Source organism: Falco biarmicus, chromosome Z (genome assembly GCF_023638135.1).
Source record: "Falco biarmicus isolate bFalBia1 chromosome Z, bFalBia1.pri, whole genome shotgun sequence".
NCBI classification, from domain to species: Eukaryota; Metazoa; Chordata; class Aves; order Falconiformes; family Falconidae; genus Falco; species Falco biarmicus.
The window spans coordinates 79358682-79375709 of NC_079311.1; the positions used below are offsets into that span (position 1 = coordinate 79358682).

Here is a 17028-nt window from a genome sequence, read left to right on the forward strand (position 1 = left end):
TATTTCTTCTTGGCTTTTCTTCTTCGCTGGGGTGTTGGGAAGATAAAAGCACACAACGAGTCTTTGCCTGAATGCTGGATGGTTGTTTAGACCCCTGCCTGCTGCCAAGTCACAGACGTTGCTTCTTGTTTGCCTTCTCCTTCCTTTGCCTTTTTATTTCTTGCAATTTTTTTCCCCTAACTTGTTTAACTCTGGTGTTTTCCATCCTGTGGTCAGTGACTGCAGAGATTCGGTTTGTGTTTGCTCTGCCCCTTGCTGTGGGGATATTGCCTTTTAGCTGTCCTGTAGAGGGACGGAGCTGCCTCTCCTCTTCTTGTCCTATTGCAAAAGCCCCAAACTGAACAATCTTGCACATTCCACATTGGCTTAACTGTTTGGGGTTTGTTTTGGTTTTTGGTTTGGTGGTTGTTTTTTTTTTAAAATCTTAAACCTTTTTTTCTTTTGGAGCCTTTAAACAGAAATGGTTTGGTTTATAATATCATTATGTCTTTAGGAAAAAAAAGTCCCTGCACTCATTTCTTGCAGGAATTTACAGCAGAGGTTGGTTCCCAGCTCATTTCCAGGCATTTAGCTTAAATTAAAGCTGCGTCTGTATGCAACTTTATAATTTCTTTGCAATATTTGTAACTTAATACAGTAGCAGCCTGTCTGGCTTATAACCCAAGGCTGAAAGTGCACCCAAACAGTTAAATTCAGATGTTTGAGAGGAGAGAAGAGCAAAACCGCAGAAAGCAAAAGCGGAATTGTATCAGCAAAACTCTTGCACACTTAAGCATGTGAGGGCTTATTACTAGATAAGGGTTTTAACTAGCTTTTATTTTGACATTCCCCTTTTAATAAGCGTTGCTCTTTACAAAGCGGTTTATGTGATTGCATTACTGAGAGGAAACAAAGAAATGCCAGGAAAACTTGATGTGGAGAATCTGTACTCATAAAATGCTTGTAAGCTCCAGCAAACAGGAAAGCTTCCCCCATCTCCTTTTTTTTTTTTTTTTTTTTTAATTCCCTGCCATTCAGCTTGGGGGGAAAAAGGGAAAAAAAAAAAAAAAAAAAAAAAAGCCAAACCAACCTATGTTGAATATCTCAGAAAACTGGATCTGGTGGTCTGAGACTAAACACAAGTTCCTTCCACAACCACCATGAACAAGCCTCTTCGTCCTGAATTCTCCAAACACCAGCCCTTGCTCTTTATGGTTAAGAGCCAGTTGGCCTCAGAAAATAGGTTTTAACTCCTGGGGGTGCCAAGGAATACAGATTTGATGGGCAGATGGCTTTGGCAGGCAGAGTTGGAGACTGTTTAGCCTCTGACCATTGAAATGTATTTGTGAATGGCCGCTTCCTTCATCCGAGCGCCCTTAGCTGAGCAGTGCTGATGATGAAAATAAAATTAACTGCTATGCAACGGGTTTAAAATAAACACTGCTGTTCATCTGAACAGAGGCAGGGGTTTGAGGTAAAGGCTGAGGCTGAGCAGGGGGACTATAAGGAGTACAAAACCAGTACGGGTGCAGACTGGTGTGGTCACCACAGCCCTCATGGTTCTTTCCCTGTTTCAAGGGACGATGCTGGGGAGATGTCCTATGTGAGCCTCCAGCGCTGCTCCCAGCAACCCTGTAGGGAGCCAAGGATTAAAGCATCCCACATGCTCTCTGAGCCAATACCGAGCGTTAAAAAGGCAGCGGGCAGGCAGGGAGCTGCTGCCATGCTTAGGGCTAACCCTGTGCTGTCCTGAGTGAAGGCAGCCCATGCCAGGGCCATCTCCATCTTAATTGCATCCTTGATGATGTTCCAGCTCTGCCTTCTCTGCTTGGGACAGTCATGCTGCAGCCTGTGTGGAAATCAGAAATATCCGAGGCTGCCAAAACGTTTCTTCCATTCATCCGTTGGTTTTCTGGTGACCTGCCATCTTGTCTACTGGTTAGGGATAGCACACAGGGTCTTGCTCACCCCTTCTGAGCTGTTGTAGTCTCTTGAGCAAACAATTTGCAGGAATTCCTCCTCCTTGTGGCTGTTGAATTTCCATGTTATCAATTTGGAGCTGTATTCACATAGCCTCCTATCTGGAGGTAATGGTACTGGCTCCCCATCCTGCTGGAGCCAAGTGTCATCCTCAGCTACTTCATCTACATGTGCATCCTGTCCTGGTGTAGCAATGATGAAGGAAGGACCAAAGAAAAGCACTGTTGTGGACACCTCTTTTATTTGGTAATTTGGTTTTTTGCTCTTTTTTTTTTTTTTTTTTTTTGTCTACTTAGAAATTCCTGTTACATCTAAAATGGTTTGCCGCAAACCAATGCGTGTTGGTACAGCAGAGGTGGCAGGCAAGAGGAGCAAGCAATGCTGTAGGCCAGGTGTATCAGGACCTTCTTAGATCTTCAGAAAAAATATCTCCTGATATTTACTGCCTGCCTGACTTCCCATTGCTCAGCTGGGACTAACCGGGTCTTCCCTGGTTTAGTGCAGAAGCAACACAGAAACTACAGAAAGCTGGGAGAGGTTTTCTTGGGAACCAAGGTCATGTTACCTAACTGTTCATGAAAACTTAACAGCTGAAATATGCCTGGTTTTGAAAGAGATTTAGAGGCATGAGTTGGTACTAGGTTACGTTGGATGCCAGGAAAGTGGCTCCCCATCTGTGGTAGGGAGACCCACAGAGACCACCCACCAAGGGCCAGGCTCTTTGTTGGGACAGATGCGTTGACCGTGCAGAAAAGGGTGAACTAATGACTTCCTTTGACTTTCCAGGCGACAGCAGAGACTTCCTGGTGGGAACAAGTCTCAGCAGCACGCAGATCATCAGCAAGGTGGCACCAAACACAACAGGGACCACCAGAAACTCTACCAAGGAGGCCAGGCCCCTCACTCCTCAGGCAGGACAGGCCACCACGGCTACAGCCAGAACCGGAGATGGCACCACAACCAGAAGCACTCGCCTAATGACAAAGAAACGCACAGAAACGCCAAAGAGACTGAGAATTTGAAAATCGAAGACACCTCCATCGGCACGGTGCATATCCCCGTGGAGACGCACCGAGGCCCGGAGGCTGTGGAGAAGCAGTCTCAGCCGTACAGCCAGGAGTCGGAGACCAAGCGGAAAGACAGTATTCAAGAGCGCATTGGGGAAAGACCCAAGATCAATTTGCTTCAGTCTTCCAAAGACAGGCTGAGGAGGAGACTAAAAGAAAAGGTATTATTTCCTAGGGAAACATTGAGTTTCCCTTTTTCCAGGAGTCTGGCTGTTGGCCGTTCTCCATACAGAGGGTGGGGTGGGCTCAAGGGACCTTTCCACGAATGCACCCAACTTATCTTAATCTCCCAGTGTCAACACTTCTCTTGAAGTGTCTTCATGCTTCTTCAGGAGGCCTTTTATTGACACAGTGCTAGTGCCCTTGGCTTGACTTCTTGGCTGAGGCTGCTGCTAGCTTGAGTTCTCCAAGAAGGACTGGACCTCTCCCCCTACCCACACAAAGACCTTTGGGGAAGGCTGGTGCACACGTGAGCTGCAATGTGGGTGCTCCTTCCCTGACAGTTGATCCCAACTGACTGCCTCCTGCTCTGCAGAGCTCATCCGCTTTGCAAAGAGGGATAAAAAAGGCAATCTTTTGTGTCTCTGTAATTACAGACCTAAATCCCAAGCTTCAGCTTTTGAGTGCTGAATAGTTGGAGTCAGCTACTTAAAAGTTAATATCCATTTATCTCTGCAATGAATTGAAACTCCCTTATCTTTCCCCCTTCCTTCCAACAACCCAACAATAACAAAACTATTGCATGCAAGTGACGGAGGAGAAATCCTTTTTGGAAACAATATTCAGCCTCAGATTTCTGAGGAATTTGGAGATGATATCTCCATTTGCTCCCTGTGAAACTCAGATTCTTTCTCTTAAGATTCTTTTGTCAGACTGGAAAATGCATCCATGGGGCTATCTCCAATAAGATTGCCAAAACGCGTAGCAAAAATAACCTGAACATATACAATTCCATGGGAGTGCATGTTGGAAATGTATACCTTTTGGATGCATGTGCATTTACTATTTATGTGTGTGGCATGAGGGGGAGGAAGAGATTTTGTTGGTTATTTTTATGTTCTTTAAAGCAATGGGAGTATAGCCGAGACTTTCGGAGTATTCATTTTAATGCTCTCCCTGCAAATTTATACTTTTATAAGAAACGCATCACGTAACACCCACTTTTGGGTGCGTGTTGTCAACACAACTGGCCTCCTGATGGGCGTTTTTGACAGCTCCAGCTGCTGCTTGGTGTTGGGGTTGTCTGAAAAACTGCAGGTTTGAATTGTATAGCATGGTTTAAGATTGAACTGGAGGAGAAGGGAGCAGACCAGAGCAAGGAGGTTGCATGCCTTACACTGGGGAGAAGGGGCAAATGCAGAGTTAAATGTTGAAAAGAAGCTGTAAATTCTGTGGTGATGATGTGAAGTGAAAAGTGTAAAGAAGGAAGTGTAAAGGAAAACTGAGAACTGGAAAAGTTAAGACTTTTTCTAATGCTGGGGTTATGTGGTGTCTTTGGTCTCAATTTAGAGCATTAGATATATTAAAAAGTAGATATTCCTGTAGGATTGTTATCTGAGCATTTTGCAAATATCAGTGCACTTTCAAAATAGAGGCAAAAAATGCCCATTGTCACCATGTTGCAGCCACCCCCGGAAACCAGTCCCAGTTTTTTCCTGATCAGTTTATTTCCAAAGCAATTATAAAGCAGGAGGAGATGAATTGTGGTCAGGTCAATCCCAGATTTAGCAGCAAAGGGGCTGTCGGAGGTGGTCAGACCTTGGCACCCTGGCTCAGGACCCTTGAACATACCTTCTCACTGAGCCAAGGGGGAGGGCTCTGGGATTGAGTACTGTGGGAAATGGAGAAAGAACATTTCTGGAGTAGGAATTGTTCACTTGTGGGTTTCAGTGCTGAGATGAGACCGCTGATGCTTTGATTTTTCTCTCTGTTTATATGTCTCCCCAGTCCCCTTCCCCCTTTGCTGTTTGTGGAAGGACAAGGGCTGATATATCTGTTTTTTCCTTGTGTAACAGACGCCTTGTCTTTCCCTTTTCACGGACCAGGACGAAGTCACGGTGGAAACCACCAATCCTGAAAAAAACAAAATGGACAAATTAATTGAAATCCTCAACAGCATGAGGAATAACAGCAGCGACGTTGACTCCAAGCTCACCACGTTCATGGAGGAGGCCCAGAACTCTACCAACTCTGAGGAGATGCTGGGGGAGATAGTAAAGACCATCTACCAGAAAGCAGTGACAGACCGCAGCTTTGCTTCTACGGCAGCCAAGCTCTGTGACAAAATGGCCCTTTTCATGGTGGAAGGAACTAAATTCCGGAGTCTGCTCCTCAACATGTTGCAGGTAATGAAATAGAATTAGTTGGTTAGATGCCTGCAGCTTCACCCCACCTGCTCTTACTGTACGCTTGGACAGGAGCTGAGCTGTTACCAAATTCCTGTTGAACCCAGATGATGGGAGAACAGAAGCGTACCTGCGGTTTTGTCTGTGCACATCTTTCGTGGTTGCTATAGATAACGTGGCGCTGAGGGCATTGTCAGATGGCTCATCGTTCCCATTTCATGAGCTGTACTGGAATTACGGTATCTCACACCAGCTCCTACGTGCGAAATGAGTGGATTGCTTGTGGCAGCATCCCCATGGCATGAAGAGAAGTCACCTTGGAGGGTCTTTGCCACTCTTTTTGGCTAAAGTCAATCTCAGCAACCAGAGGTAGCAAGTTGAGTCGTGGTCCCTAAGTAGGCTGTTGGTTGCGTCACCTGAAGCACTCGCTCCTAGTTTCTGATTGCAACCTGAAATTCTGAAATAATTTGTGTATTTGCAAATTATTCTGGGTGACATGTTTATTGATATGTGCAGCACTGGTTGATTGTTCAGCTCCAAAACCATCAGTGACAGCAAAGTTGGAGAAGAAAGCGGTGTCTCTGATAACTGGTCCATGATGATGATGGTGGATGATGAGGAAATAGGTGTGTCCTCAACTGCCCGCAGTCTGCTGGGGGGAGTGTGCTTTGCTGTAATGCTGCCATCAGAGGCAGGGTTGCCTTCTGGGAGGGTGTTACGTGGCCTTCCAGCTTTCTGCCTGTCTGGACACAGGACGTGGGCTGAAACTGTGAATTTCCATCCTTAATTTAATATGCATTTCCGTTTGGCAGTTCCCACACACATATGTGTTGTCTGTGGCATGCACAAACCTCTCATTCCATCTCTCCGTTCTCAGCACACGTTCGGTGCCCAGCATCGCTCCACTTTTTGATACATCTTCTTGCTCATGTTGGAGATTGTCCCTTGCTGTGCCTGGCTGCCTGTACCTTGTGTGGGCTGAGTTGGCTTATGGGCAAGACAGCAAGCAGGGAAATAAGGAGCAAAATAAAATAACGGAAATCAATATTTGAGATTAAATCTTAATATCAAAATTAATATTTTAAAATCAAAATTAATATCTAAGATAATTCTGCAAAATCACTGGTATAGTTTTGCTTCTCTCAGTGCTCTGGGCACATATCAAACCCAGTATCTCTCCCTGTGCCTGCTCCTTCAAAGCCCTTGGGCAGCACATGCCTGCCCATTGCAGGTACCAGGCAGTGGGTTTTTTCCTGATCAGTTTATTTCCAAAGCAATTATAAAGCAGGAGGAGATGAATTGTGGTCAGGTCAATCCCAGATTTAGCAGCAAAGGGGCTGGAGGGGGCTCTAAACCCTTCGTGCATCTCACTCTTCTTCCCATGCCAGGTCACGCTTGTATCTTCCTCCGGCTGAGTGTTGCTGAGTAAATCCAAAAGTCCAGGAGCAATGACCAGGGAGCAGCAGAGTTCTATCCAAAAACTGGGGATGATGGCAGTCCTCCTGGGTTAGGGAGGACTCTTGCAACGTGCTTTCTTCCCTTGCCCCAGCGCTTCCAACCCTATTAACAGACCCAGTAGGCTGATTTATACGATAGCATCATGTGCAATAATAACTGGCTTCATATTCAGCTCTTCATAGCAGGAGTGTAGGATAAATAATATATCTTACATCTCCAGAGAGTCCCAAAGTGCTTCCCAGGAACATGTAGCCAGTCTTGGTGTGATGGGAGCATGATGTCTGTGCTGTGGACAGCTGGGAAGAAATGAAATGCAAAGAGTGAGCAGGGTGTGCGGGTGACTGAGTTCATGTGCTGGAGCATAGTAAAATATGCAGAAGGGATTTGCTCAGCCCCAAACCGCACATCTTTTTAAAATGTCTTGGTGGGGCAAAAGGTGACAGATCACTACAGGTCAAAAGAAAAGTGCTGTGTGAAATTAATAATTTAACATTTCCTTTCTGATAGTAAAGGATTTTGACTTTCTGCAAGCACGGTTAGTTTTCCCAAGCAAAATAGTTGGATGCATTCACACTGATTCATTAAATACTTTGGTCAAGCCCTAAACTGGAAATTTTTGTGATGTGTTCAGGCTTGACAGCCCTGGCTGGAGACAAACCCAGGTATGAAGCACAAAAGACTCACCACAGCTGCCTTGATGGGGCAAATAAGGGGATTTATGATACTGATAAATGATATATTATCAATACCAATATGGTATATTGGATAATATGTGGATGTTATGGAGTGATATGGATATCCTATGGATATATTAATTTATCAGTATGATACATGGATATATGGTTGGTGATACAATGTTGATATGTCCGTATCAATATGATGTTGACATAAGGTTGATGGTATAACATTACACAGCTCCAGTAGTGGCCCCTCCACCATCAGATATTTTTCATCAACCATTTCTAGATACTTCACCGTTAATTAAAAAAAAAAAAATACTTTAAAAAAACACTTGCTCCAGAGCTGGATTTATGTCTCTCTAGCACCTTTCAGACTAATCTGATCCCCGGACATAAGGAGCTCGGCTCACCAGGCACTGGCAAGCTGGGGAATTACTCTGCCGGGGTGTGATAAATCAGGATCAACGTGATCCCCCCTGTGCTGCTGGCGCCTGGGGCTGGACCGCTTGCCCCCGCATCTGCTCCCGGCAGATGCTCCTGTTTTGTAGGGGCTTGTTTGTCCCTTTCTCTCGGGACTGTGATGGCAACAGGTCAGCCCCACCAGAGGATCTCACAAATGAATGCATTAACCCATTGAGCCACCCTACCAGCATCCCTATACCCCACCAGACCTTAAAACAAGCAGCAATGGGTTTTCCCACAGAACAGGCAATAAACAGAGTAAAACTACCTTTTTAACCTGGCTCCTCTTGTATTTTCAGCTGCTGACAAGGTGCTCGTGCTCAGGGGCTGCACACATTCACAGCTTATCTCAGGAGACTTGTTTTGGTCCCAAAACAGATGCCAGCACTGCAGCATGGGGATGCTGTCACATCATCCCCCTCCCTGCCAGCAGGTCATCGAAGGAGCATCCCACTGGCCAGTGTTGCACCATTTCAGGCTCTAAGGGGATCTGTTGCAAAACTCTGGTTTGAATTTATCCCTCGCTCTGTATTTTGGTCCCAAATCTTGGCTGAATCTTGAATTTGGGTGCCGCAAATCTTCTGGGATGCTGAAGGGAGATGTGGAAAGTGGTGTCATGGGGTGGGCAGCTGGAAAAGCTCTGGCAGATTCTTGCAGGGTCTCAGCACTCGGGGGGATTAATTTGGGTTTGATTTTCTGCTCATGGAGTTTGGTTCGGTGTTTGTTCAAGGAGCGATTTTGAGTTGTGTGAGCCCTTGGGATGGACCTGACTGAACTGGGCCCAGGGACCTTGGGCAGACAGGACCATGCAAGAACATCTTGATGGACACATGTATGGTTTCTTCACCCCTTTTAGAAATACCTTCTTAATTAATAAATTGAAAGTAAGCGTGCTGTGAGAGGTTTTTGCTTGTCATAGTTTTCACTCACTGGCGTATCCAGGCTGTGGTGGTTTGGTTTTTTTTTTTTTTTGCAGTGGGGGAGTGTTAAGCAACGTGCCACAAACCCTTTACGTGTAACATAAGTTGGAGTATTCCTCTGTTGAAATGGCCGTGCTCTTTATAGCAGAGCTGTGTCTGCATCTGAGCTATGCAGAGCCAAGTGTATTATTAGAGTGGACATCACTGGGACTGTAATTGTACACTGCTCCCCTTAGCAACCATGGCCAACAGCACATCAAACAGAAGGCTGATACCTTCTTTTAATAAAAAAAAAAAAACAACCGCACACCACCGTGAAACTAACATCTTGACACAGAGCTGCAGAGCCCGCTGCAGAGCACACGCTGGCGTGCAGCCAGAGCCAGCGCCTGGTACGTCCCTGTCGTTGGAAATGCCTTGGTGCCAGTGGAGAAGGGCTATTTCTGCTGTATACCCTATGGCATACCCTGATGCATAAAATAATGCATACCCTGTGCTCTACCCTGCTGCATTCCTTATTGCGTACCCTATGGGTATACCCTAATGTATAGCTTCTGCATACCCTACTGCATTCCCTAATGCGTACCTTAATGTGTACCCTATGGTATATCTTAATGCATTCTCTATCGCATACCCTATGGTATATCCTAATGTATACTCTTTGATATACCCTACTGCACACCCTGTTGCATTCCCTAGTGCATACTCTGTTGTATACCCTGTTGCACACCCTAATGCATACCTATGCGGGATTTCTTCATCATCTTAGTTTAATCTCTTAATGCCCCAGAAATGTCCTGCCCTTGGTTCGGTGCTGTGCTTTGCTCTGGTAGAAACTTGAGTCGAACCCCATGGGTTTTGGCAGAGGTTGCACTTCGATTTCAGTGCGCTCAACTGGGTTTAAGGTAGTTGGTGTGACTACTTCTGGAGGGGCTCAGCCAGGGCGGTGGCCAAAAATCTGTTGTTGTTGACCCAGGCAGAGGATGGAAGAGGAAAATCTAGCTTGAATCCCATCTTGGGATGTAGATGATGTGGCATTAGGTACTGGGGAATTGTTTGATTCCTTTCAGTAAATCAGGGTGCAATGGGAAGGGTTTACCATGCTGAGCATGAGGATCTGGGAGGAATGAGCTGAAATCATTCCTTTCCCGTAGGCTTCCTCTTATTTGAGCAAACAACGTAACCTCCCAGTGATAGCCACCCTTTCTGCATCATAGGCGTCGTGAGGATAAAGACACCGGGGGGATACTGTGGGAATTGGGCTGTGGAAGTAATATACATGATTAATGCTGAAAGGCAGACTTTTTCCCCCCTTAACATGATTAAGGTCTAGGTCTTTGGTGAGGAACAGTTTGTGGTTTGACGGTGGCAGGAGGATCTGAGTACAGCTGGAGAGCATCTGACCTGTACGCCATGTCCAGCATTGACCACAAAACCCATCGTCCCTCTTTCCGTGGCTGTTTTTAATTTAATTGAATTATAGATGGTCCGGTTTGTGCACAGAAGGCGCAGTAGTACCACTTGTCTCAGAAAAGACATTGCCTAGGAGATATCAGAGAGGTTGCTTCATGAAAGACAGGAGGGGGGAAAAAAAGAGTCCCAAGGTCCCTGGGGCAAACCCTAAACCCATAAAGGTGCGCATCTCGAGTGCCGCAGCGGTGAGGGTTTGCATGCTCGGCTCCATGGAGCCGCGCCGCATCCATCTCCTCGACCTATGCATGAGCCCAGCGTTGCTGCCTTGGGTTTCTCTTCCAGAAGGGTTTGATGGGCTCTTCCCAAGGTGAGGTGGTAATTCAATGGGGAAAGCCTCCTTGGCTTGAGCTGCTCCCCACAGCTCTTCTGCAGGGATGAGGGACATCTGGGTGGTGAACCTCAGAGCTGATGCGTGCAATGGGCTCTGGCAGCCCCGCAGGAGCCCAGCGCAGGCAGAGGTGGCAAATGATGCTGCCCTTGTGTAAACCCCTTCATTTGGGGGTTTGCAGAAACTTTCAGAGCTTGGAAACCTTTTTCCTTACATTTCTGTGCTGATGTTGACAGCACTGTCCTGGTTTCATATACTGCTGTGGGGCTCACCGGTGAAAGCTGCCTGCTAAATACAGCTTTGCAGATGGAATTTATTTTCTATGTGCCCAGGAATTCAAAGGCAATTCTAAATTCATGCACACACAGATTTACGTGGTATATATACAGGCTTGCAGGGGTAAAGGGAACGCAGCCCCATGGTGGCTGTGAGGAGCATCCCTAGCTGCCTGCATCCTCCTGCTCTCAAGCATGGGGAAAAGAAGGAGCGGGAAGGAGATGCCTTCCCTCTCATTTGCCCCCAGTTGTGCTTCTGAAGGTGCTCTGTAATTCTGTAACAGCGTATTTATTATTGTATTTTTTAAATTTTTATTTTAATATTTATTGCTCTGTTATTTTGAATAATTTTATGGGTTTATTCTAATTTTTCGATTATTTTGCCTAGTCATCCAGGGCCAAACGTAACCCATGCAAGTGTCGGCAGCGAGCAGGAGAGGGAGCCAGGGGAGCGGGCTGGCACCCTGCCCGTGCCGGCAGGTGAAGGGAAGAGCTGGGCATCAATTAGAGCTGGCCGCGCCGTCACCCGTGAGACTGGCCAAAGCATTGCCGTCTGCCCGGAGTAATGCAGCTCGCCTGGCTTTGCCATCGAGGTTACGGGAGCTGCTGGCAGACAGGTTCCATGCGGGTCTGTGAGTTATTGGAGAGCCCGAGATTAAATATCAAGCTGCGTGCTTTAAACTTGCCGCTTTTCCCAAGTGGAGCGGTGGCTGTAGGAGCCGTCGGGCCCTTCGCAGCCTTTCCACAACGCAGGGACATGGCGGGGGTGAGGGAGCACCCGTGCATCGCCTCCTTGGGGGCTGATGGTGAAATGAGGGGGGTTTTAATGGAGCACAGAAAGGGGTTTAACCCAAGATCAGGGGTTTTAATGGAGAGCAAAAAAAAAAGGCAATATTTTCCCACTGATAGGAGGGAGGGGACGAGGACAGGAGCTGTGGCGCAGAGGCACTAGGAGCCCTCCGAGCTGGGAACAGCTGAGCTGCACCCCAATTTAAATTGACTGTGGGGCTGCACTGCCCATCAGTCCTCAGCCCAAGCCCAGGGGTGGGTTTCAGGGCTCACAGACTTGAGGAGCTGAATTGCAGCTGGAGGTGGCCCTAGGGCCACTGATGTACCAGTGGGCAGCACAGGGGGATGCCATGAGGGTCGTCCCCACTGCCCTGCAAGTAGCCAGGGGCTGGAGTCCATCCAACACAGCCAGGCTTGAGGCTGTGCACAGAGAAGGTGTTGAGTTGTGAGTAGCAGGGCATTGTGCAGCTGAGAGATTGATGGTAAGCAGGACTAGGACTAAGTTGTGTTAAAAAAAAAAAAAAAAAGGAAAACCCAGAAAACAATAAAGCCTTTAGGATTGAAAGAATGGCATATTTGACCTGAATTCAGTGCACTGGTAAGATTTTTATATTGCAATGCTCAGGTGTGTCGTGAAAAAATAGCCATCAGCTTTACTCCGTAAATAAGTTGTGTGTGGTTTCTCCTGGCTCCTTTTCACCCTGGAGGGGCCAAGGCTTCACAGCCATGGTGGGGACCAGCCCCTGCTCCAGCATGTGATGTGACCTTAGGGATAGTACTTGGTGTCCCATCATCTCCGCTGGCCAGTGAATGACCTATCTGGGCATCTTCAAGTGGTGGTGGGACTTAGCAGAGGTTCCTCTCGGTCCTGCAGTATGGTGGTGAGCAGTGTCAGCATCCCTGGCTGAGCTGCTGCCTGCTCAAAGTACAGCCAGGTTCAGACCAGGGGCCTTTGGCTGGTGGGACCCATGCACAGCCTGTGCATGGACTGTAGCGCAGAAGCAGTGTGGAGCAGAGGCTCTGCCGGGCTCTAGGTGGAGACTGCAGACTGCACAGCCTGCCTGCAGCTCTGGGCCAGATCTGGGCAGCAAGTGACCCGTGGGGTGGGCTCCTAGCTGCTCCCAGCCATTGCTGGTGGATGAGGATGCTCAGGGCCACACAGGGTGCCCCTGAGGCTTTGGTAGGAGAAGGGGGGGGGGGGGGGGGGGGGGCGGGGGAGGGGCGGAACAACTAAACAACCTCAAAATCCATTTATCCATTGAATGAGAGGTGAGGAAATGCCTGAGGACACCCTTGCACCCGCTATGCTGGAGGAAGGGGGGACACTTCAGCATTGAGATCCCCTCAGACCAGGCTGGACTGGCATCAGCTCCGGCTGTTTTCTCCTGAAAGGCTCAAATACAGTCCCGGGATGTGGAAGCATGTTCCTGCCAGCCCAGGGATTCAGCCAGCCTAAGGCACCTTCCCGCCAGACCATCTGCTCCTGCCTACTCTGGCATAAATCCGGCTCAGGCTGCTGCAGCCGCCCTGAGGTGGGGATTTCAGGATGCTGTGGGGTTGGAAGATCCCTCCTGCTGCTACCCACAGCCGCCTTGCCATCTCCAGCCCTGCTGGTTCTCTTTACCTGGCCTGGGGACAGGATTTTTTGGAGGCTCATTGGGACCCTGCAAGGCATTGCCCTGCCTGGGACCCATCCTGCAAACCCCCACGTCCCCCTGTCACTTTGCTAGGGGGTGAAGCATCCTTCTGGCAGAGGAGCATGCTGGAGAAGCAGGTGCCAGGGACCTCACCTCCTGAGCCAAGGTCAGAGCAGATGCAGTTGCCAGCATCACCCCAGAGTTGGGGTTTGGCTAAAAGGATGCTGGAGGGCACAGTACCTATTTTTCTTTTTTCCTGGGAAGGGGGGAAAAATGGGATAGCTTGTGCTTTGCCCATCCCTGGCGTCACTCGGCTATGGGATATGGGGGATGCTCTTGTGCTTGTCAGCAGGAAATCTCTTCTTTTTTAAGGATTTCTAGCTGAGCCACAAGAATTTATGCCAAATTTAGTTTCCAGCTGAGGGAGTTTGATTGACATGCTCAAGCCCAGCCTGCCCCGAGCGGATTTTGGCTGGTCTTTACAGCTGGCCTGCTGTGGTGGCACCTCAGAGGGATGGTCCCATGGGACCTGCAGCGTGGGTAGCACAGCATGGGCACCCTCAGCATCCCCTGGCCAGGTTTAGGCTCAGGTTTTTTCACTGCTGGATGTTTGTGTGTACCTACCTGTCAAAATCTGGATTTGGAGAATCGGTGCTGCCATGGAGTCCACATCTCTCTTACCTCCCCTGTGGGTATCATTTTGCACAGCCTCATCTTTTCCTGCTGCTGACATTTAAACAAGCAAATGCAAAATGCTGGTGTGAAGTGGCTTTGGTGAGGTGAGTCCCAGGAGCAGAGGTGCTGGAGGATATGCAGCGGGTCAGGAATGAGGCACATGAGAATTGTTTCACATCCCTGTCCCACACCTGGCTGGGGCTGATACCGGTGCGAAACACAGCATCTGAGTCTTGAGGACAGGAGTAAATGAGTAAATGTTGCATGGCTAGATGATGCCACCCCATCATGACATGTCCTCTGGTCTCATCAGCAGTGCTGCCACCCCTGGGTGGCCCCCCATGCTTTCCCCCCTTGCCAAGCATCCAAACCCAGTGCTTCCTTTTCCCCTCCCAGTAATAAATTCCTCCACTTTGCTTGCTTGCTTGCTTGCTTGCTTGCTTGCTTGCTTGCTTGCTTGCTTGCTTTTATTACTGTTGCTCTACATACTATTTTTTTAATAAAGAAGGGCTAGGAGGAGCATCTCTGGCAGCACTGGAAACCCAAACCCAGCAATATCACCCCTAGCCCAGGAGCAGCAGGAACTGGAGGGGAAGACAGTGAGAGCAAAGTGTGCACTGGCTAAGGAAGTAGTGTCAGGCTGGAAAAAGAAAACCTTTCCGTTTCTGCTTCATTGATAAGAGTTAGGTCTGTTTCCTTGCATCTCTCTAATATTCCAGTGGTCTTACGTGGTGATGCTGACAGTCTGCCACTCTGCCAATGCTGCAAAATATGCCGCGGTAATCATGAGTATCCCTTTAAGAAAGAAAGTTTGGAGGGATCGCGGCATTTTGCAGTTTACTGTTGTTTTCTCCAGCTCTTTTCTGTAATCTCAGCTGTTCTGGCATAGACAGGCAGCTTTGAGGTGTTGTTTGGTGCTCCATACCTCCATGCTTCAGGGGATAAGCAGAGAAGATTCATGCATCTTTTACATCCATCTGAAACAAAATAGCCAAATACATTTCCTATAGCAGAATCTCCCTGGCTTCATAGGATTCATAAGTATTAGCCCCTGAGAAAAGATTTTCTGAACTCTTTTGTGTAAATAATATTTTTTAGCAGACTGGTACTTCACCTCCAGGTCCTGGCTTTCAGTGGTGGCTTGTCCCCCATCCCAGGCAGCCCAGAGCTGTGTTTCCAGCAGGGAGCTTCGGCACCAACCCTGATGCCCATCAGATGTTTGGCCACGGTGGTGGAAGAGACAGAGTGAAAAGCAAGGGAGGAGACAAGAGGGGTGTCAGCCCCTTTGCTTTCCAGCATGTTTGCTCAGTGATGTTGAGTGCTGGGCCAGAGCCATCACCTCCCTGCAGACTAAACAGTTGCAATGTTTTCTCCCATGACCAAAAGAATTTAGAAAAGGGTCCCGGTATGAAACTTTACACAAACTCAGGGTGCCACAAATATCTCTGACTGGTAGTCCATTAACTCCTCCGGTTCCCTCCTCACCCATGCGGTTCAGGCTCTGGGAAGATGAAGGGAAAACCCATCCCATGATGAATTTGCCAGGCATGACACCCCGTGCTCTCCCATCCACCTTGATTTCATGCATCCATCTTTCTTTCTTTCTATTTTTTTTTTTTTTTTTTGCTTTCTTTTAAAGGAGAAAGCCGAGATCTCTGGCCATAGTAAAGCTCTGGGGTCCTCAGCACAGGGAGGACTTGGACCTGCTGGAGTGGGGCCAGAGGAGGCCACGGGGATGGTCAGAGGCCGGGGCACCCCTGCTGGGAGGACAGGCTGGGAGAGCTGGGGTTGTCCAGCCTGGAGAGGAGAAGGCTCCGGGGAGACCTTACTGCAGCCTTCCAGCACTTAGAGGGGGCTCAGGAGAAAGATGTGGACAGAGTTTTTAGCAGGGCCTGTCGCGACAGGACAAGGGGCATGGTTTTAAATCAAAAGAGGGGAGATTTGAGCTGGATGGAAGGAAGAAACTATTGCCAGTGAGGGCGGCGAGGCGCTGGCAGAGGCTGCCCAGAGCAGCTGTGGGTGCCCCATCCCTGGTAGTGCTCAAGGCCAAGTTGGATGAGGCTTGGAGCCACCTGGTCTGGTGGAAGATGTCTCTGCTCATGTCAGGGGGCTGGACTAGAGGGATTTTGAAGGTCCCTTCCAACCCAAACCATTTGGTGATTCTATAACACTTCCTGCCTCTTGGAACTGTTTGTAGCTATCTGTGTGCATTGAGGTCCATCCAAAGGTTGTCTGCTTCCCTGCACCACCCAGCTTGGGGTCTTCCACTTCACGGGCAGGTTCTGGGGATGAGGGAAGCCACCAGGCTTCACTCATCCATCAGTCCTGGCTTACGGAGAAGCAGAGGTCAAGCCTTGATGTCCTACAATCCCCAGCCAGCTCAGCAGATTGGTGGTCCCACCCTGCGGTGAAGCACCACCAAGCACATACTCACTAGAAAGAGCTTAGCATCCCACAGGGAGAGCATCCTGTTGCCAGCTCCCAGGCACCCAGGAAAATCCCTCATAGGACTAAGCCAACATAAACCAAGCGCGTCTGTGCAGAAAAGCTCCCAATGGCAAACAGGGTTAGCTGACTGCTTTTTTTCCCTACCTGGTTTCATTCATCCTTGGGCAGACTTGAATTTCAACAGGTGCAGCTTCATTTTAAATGCAAGCGGAATTTCTCCACTCGTGGTGCCTGGACAAAGCAGCACCTGCCTCCATGGCCACTTTTCTTCCTTTTATATCCCTCTTTGCAAACTTGGCCCGTCCCAATAGACCTTTTAGCACCTTTGCCTTGTAGAGAGGACACATTGCGTGTTCAGAGCTTACAATAAAAGCACAGCCTGCTGGCAAAATCCAGCTGGTCCCTGGCGCATCCCGGTGGGCTGCAAGGCAGGACACCCCTGGCTGTGGCAATTGAAGGCAGGATCCATCCATCGGCCTCTCTTGGCATCCTAGTCACCACCCCAAGCTGGC

General features: G+C 48.4%; 1 protein-coding gene across 4 annotated transcripts in view; it reads left to right on the forward strand.

Moving 5' to 3' along the window:
• Window positions 1-17028, forward strand: part of CTIF (cap binding complex dependent translation initiation factor) — a 141543-nt gene that overhangs the window by 99480 nt on the left and 25035 nt on the right. For 3 of the 4 annotated variants that reach the window (XM_056325211.1, XM_056325213.1, XM_056325214.1), the window contains 2 exons: window positions 2746-3187; window positions 5042-5371. In XM_056325211.1, coding sequence (XP_056181186.1) covers window positions 2746-3187; window positions 5042-5371 — 772 coding nt within the window. The remainder of the gene's footprint in view (window positions 1-2745; window positions 3188-5041; window positions 5372-17028) is intronic. The other variant, XM_056325212.1, reaches the window with a different exon arrangement.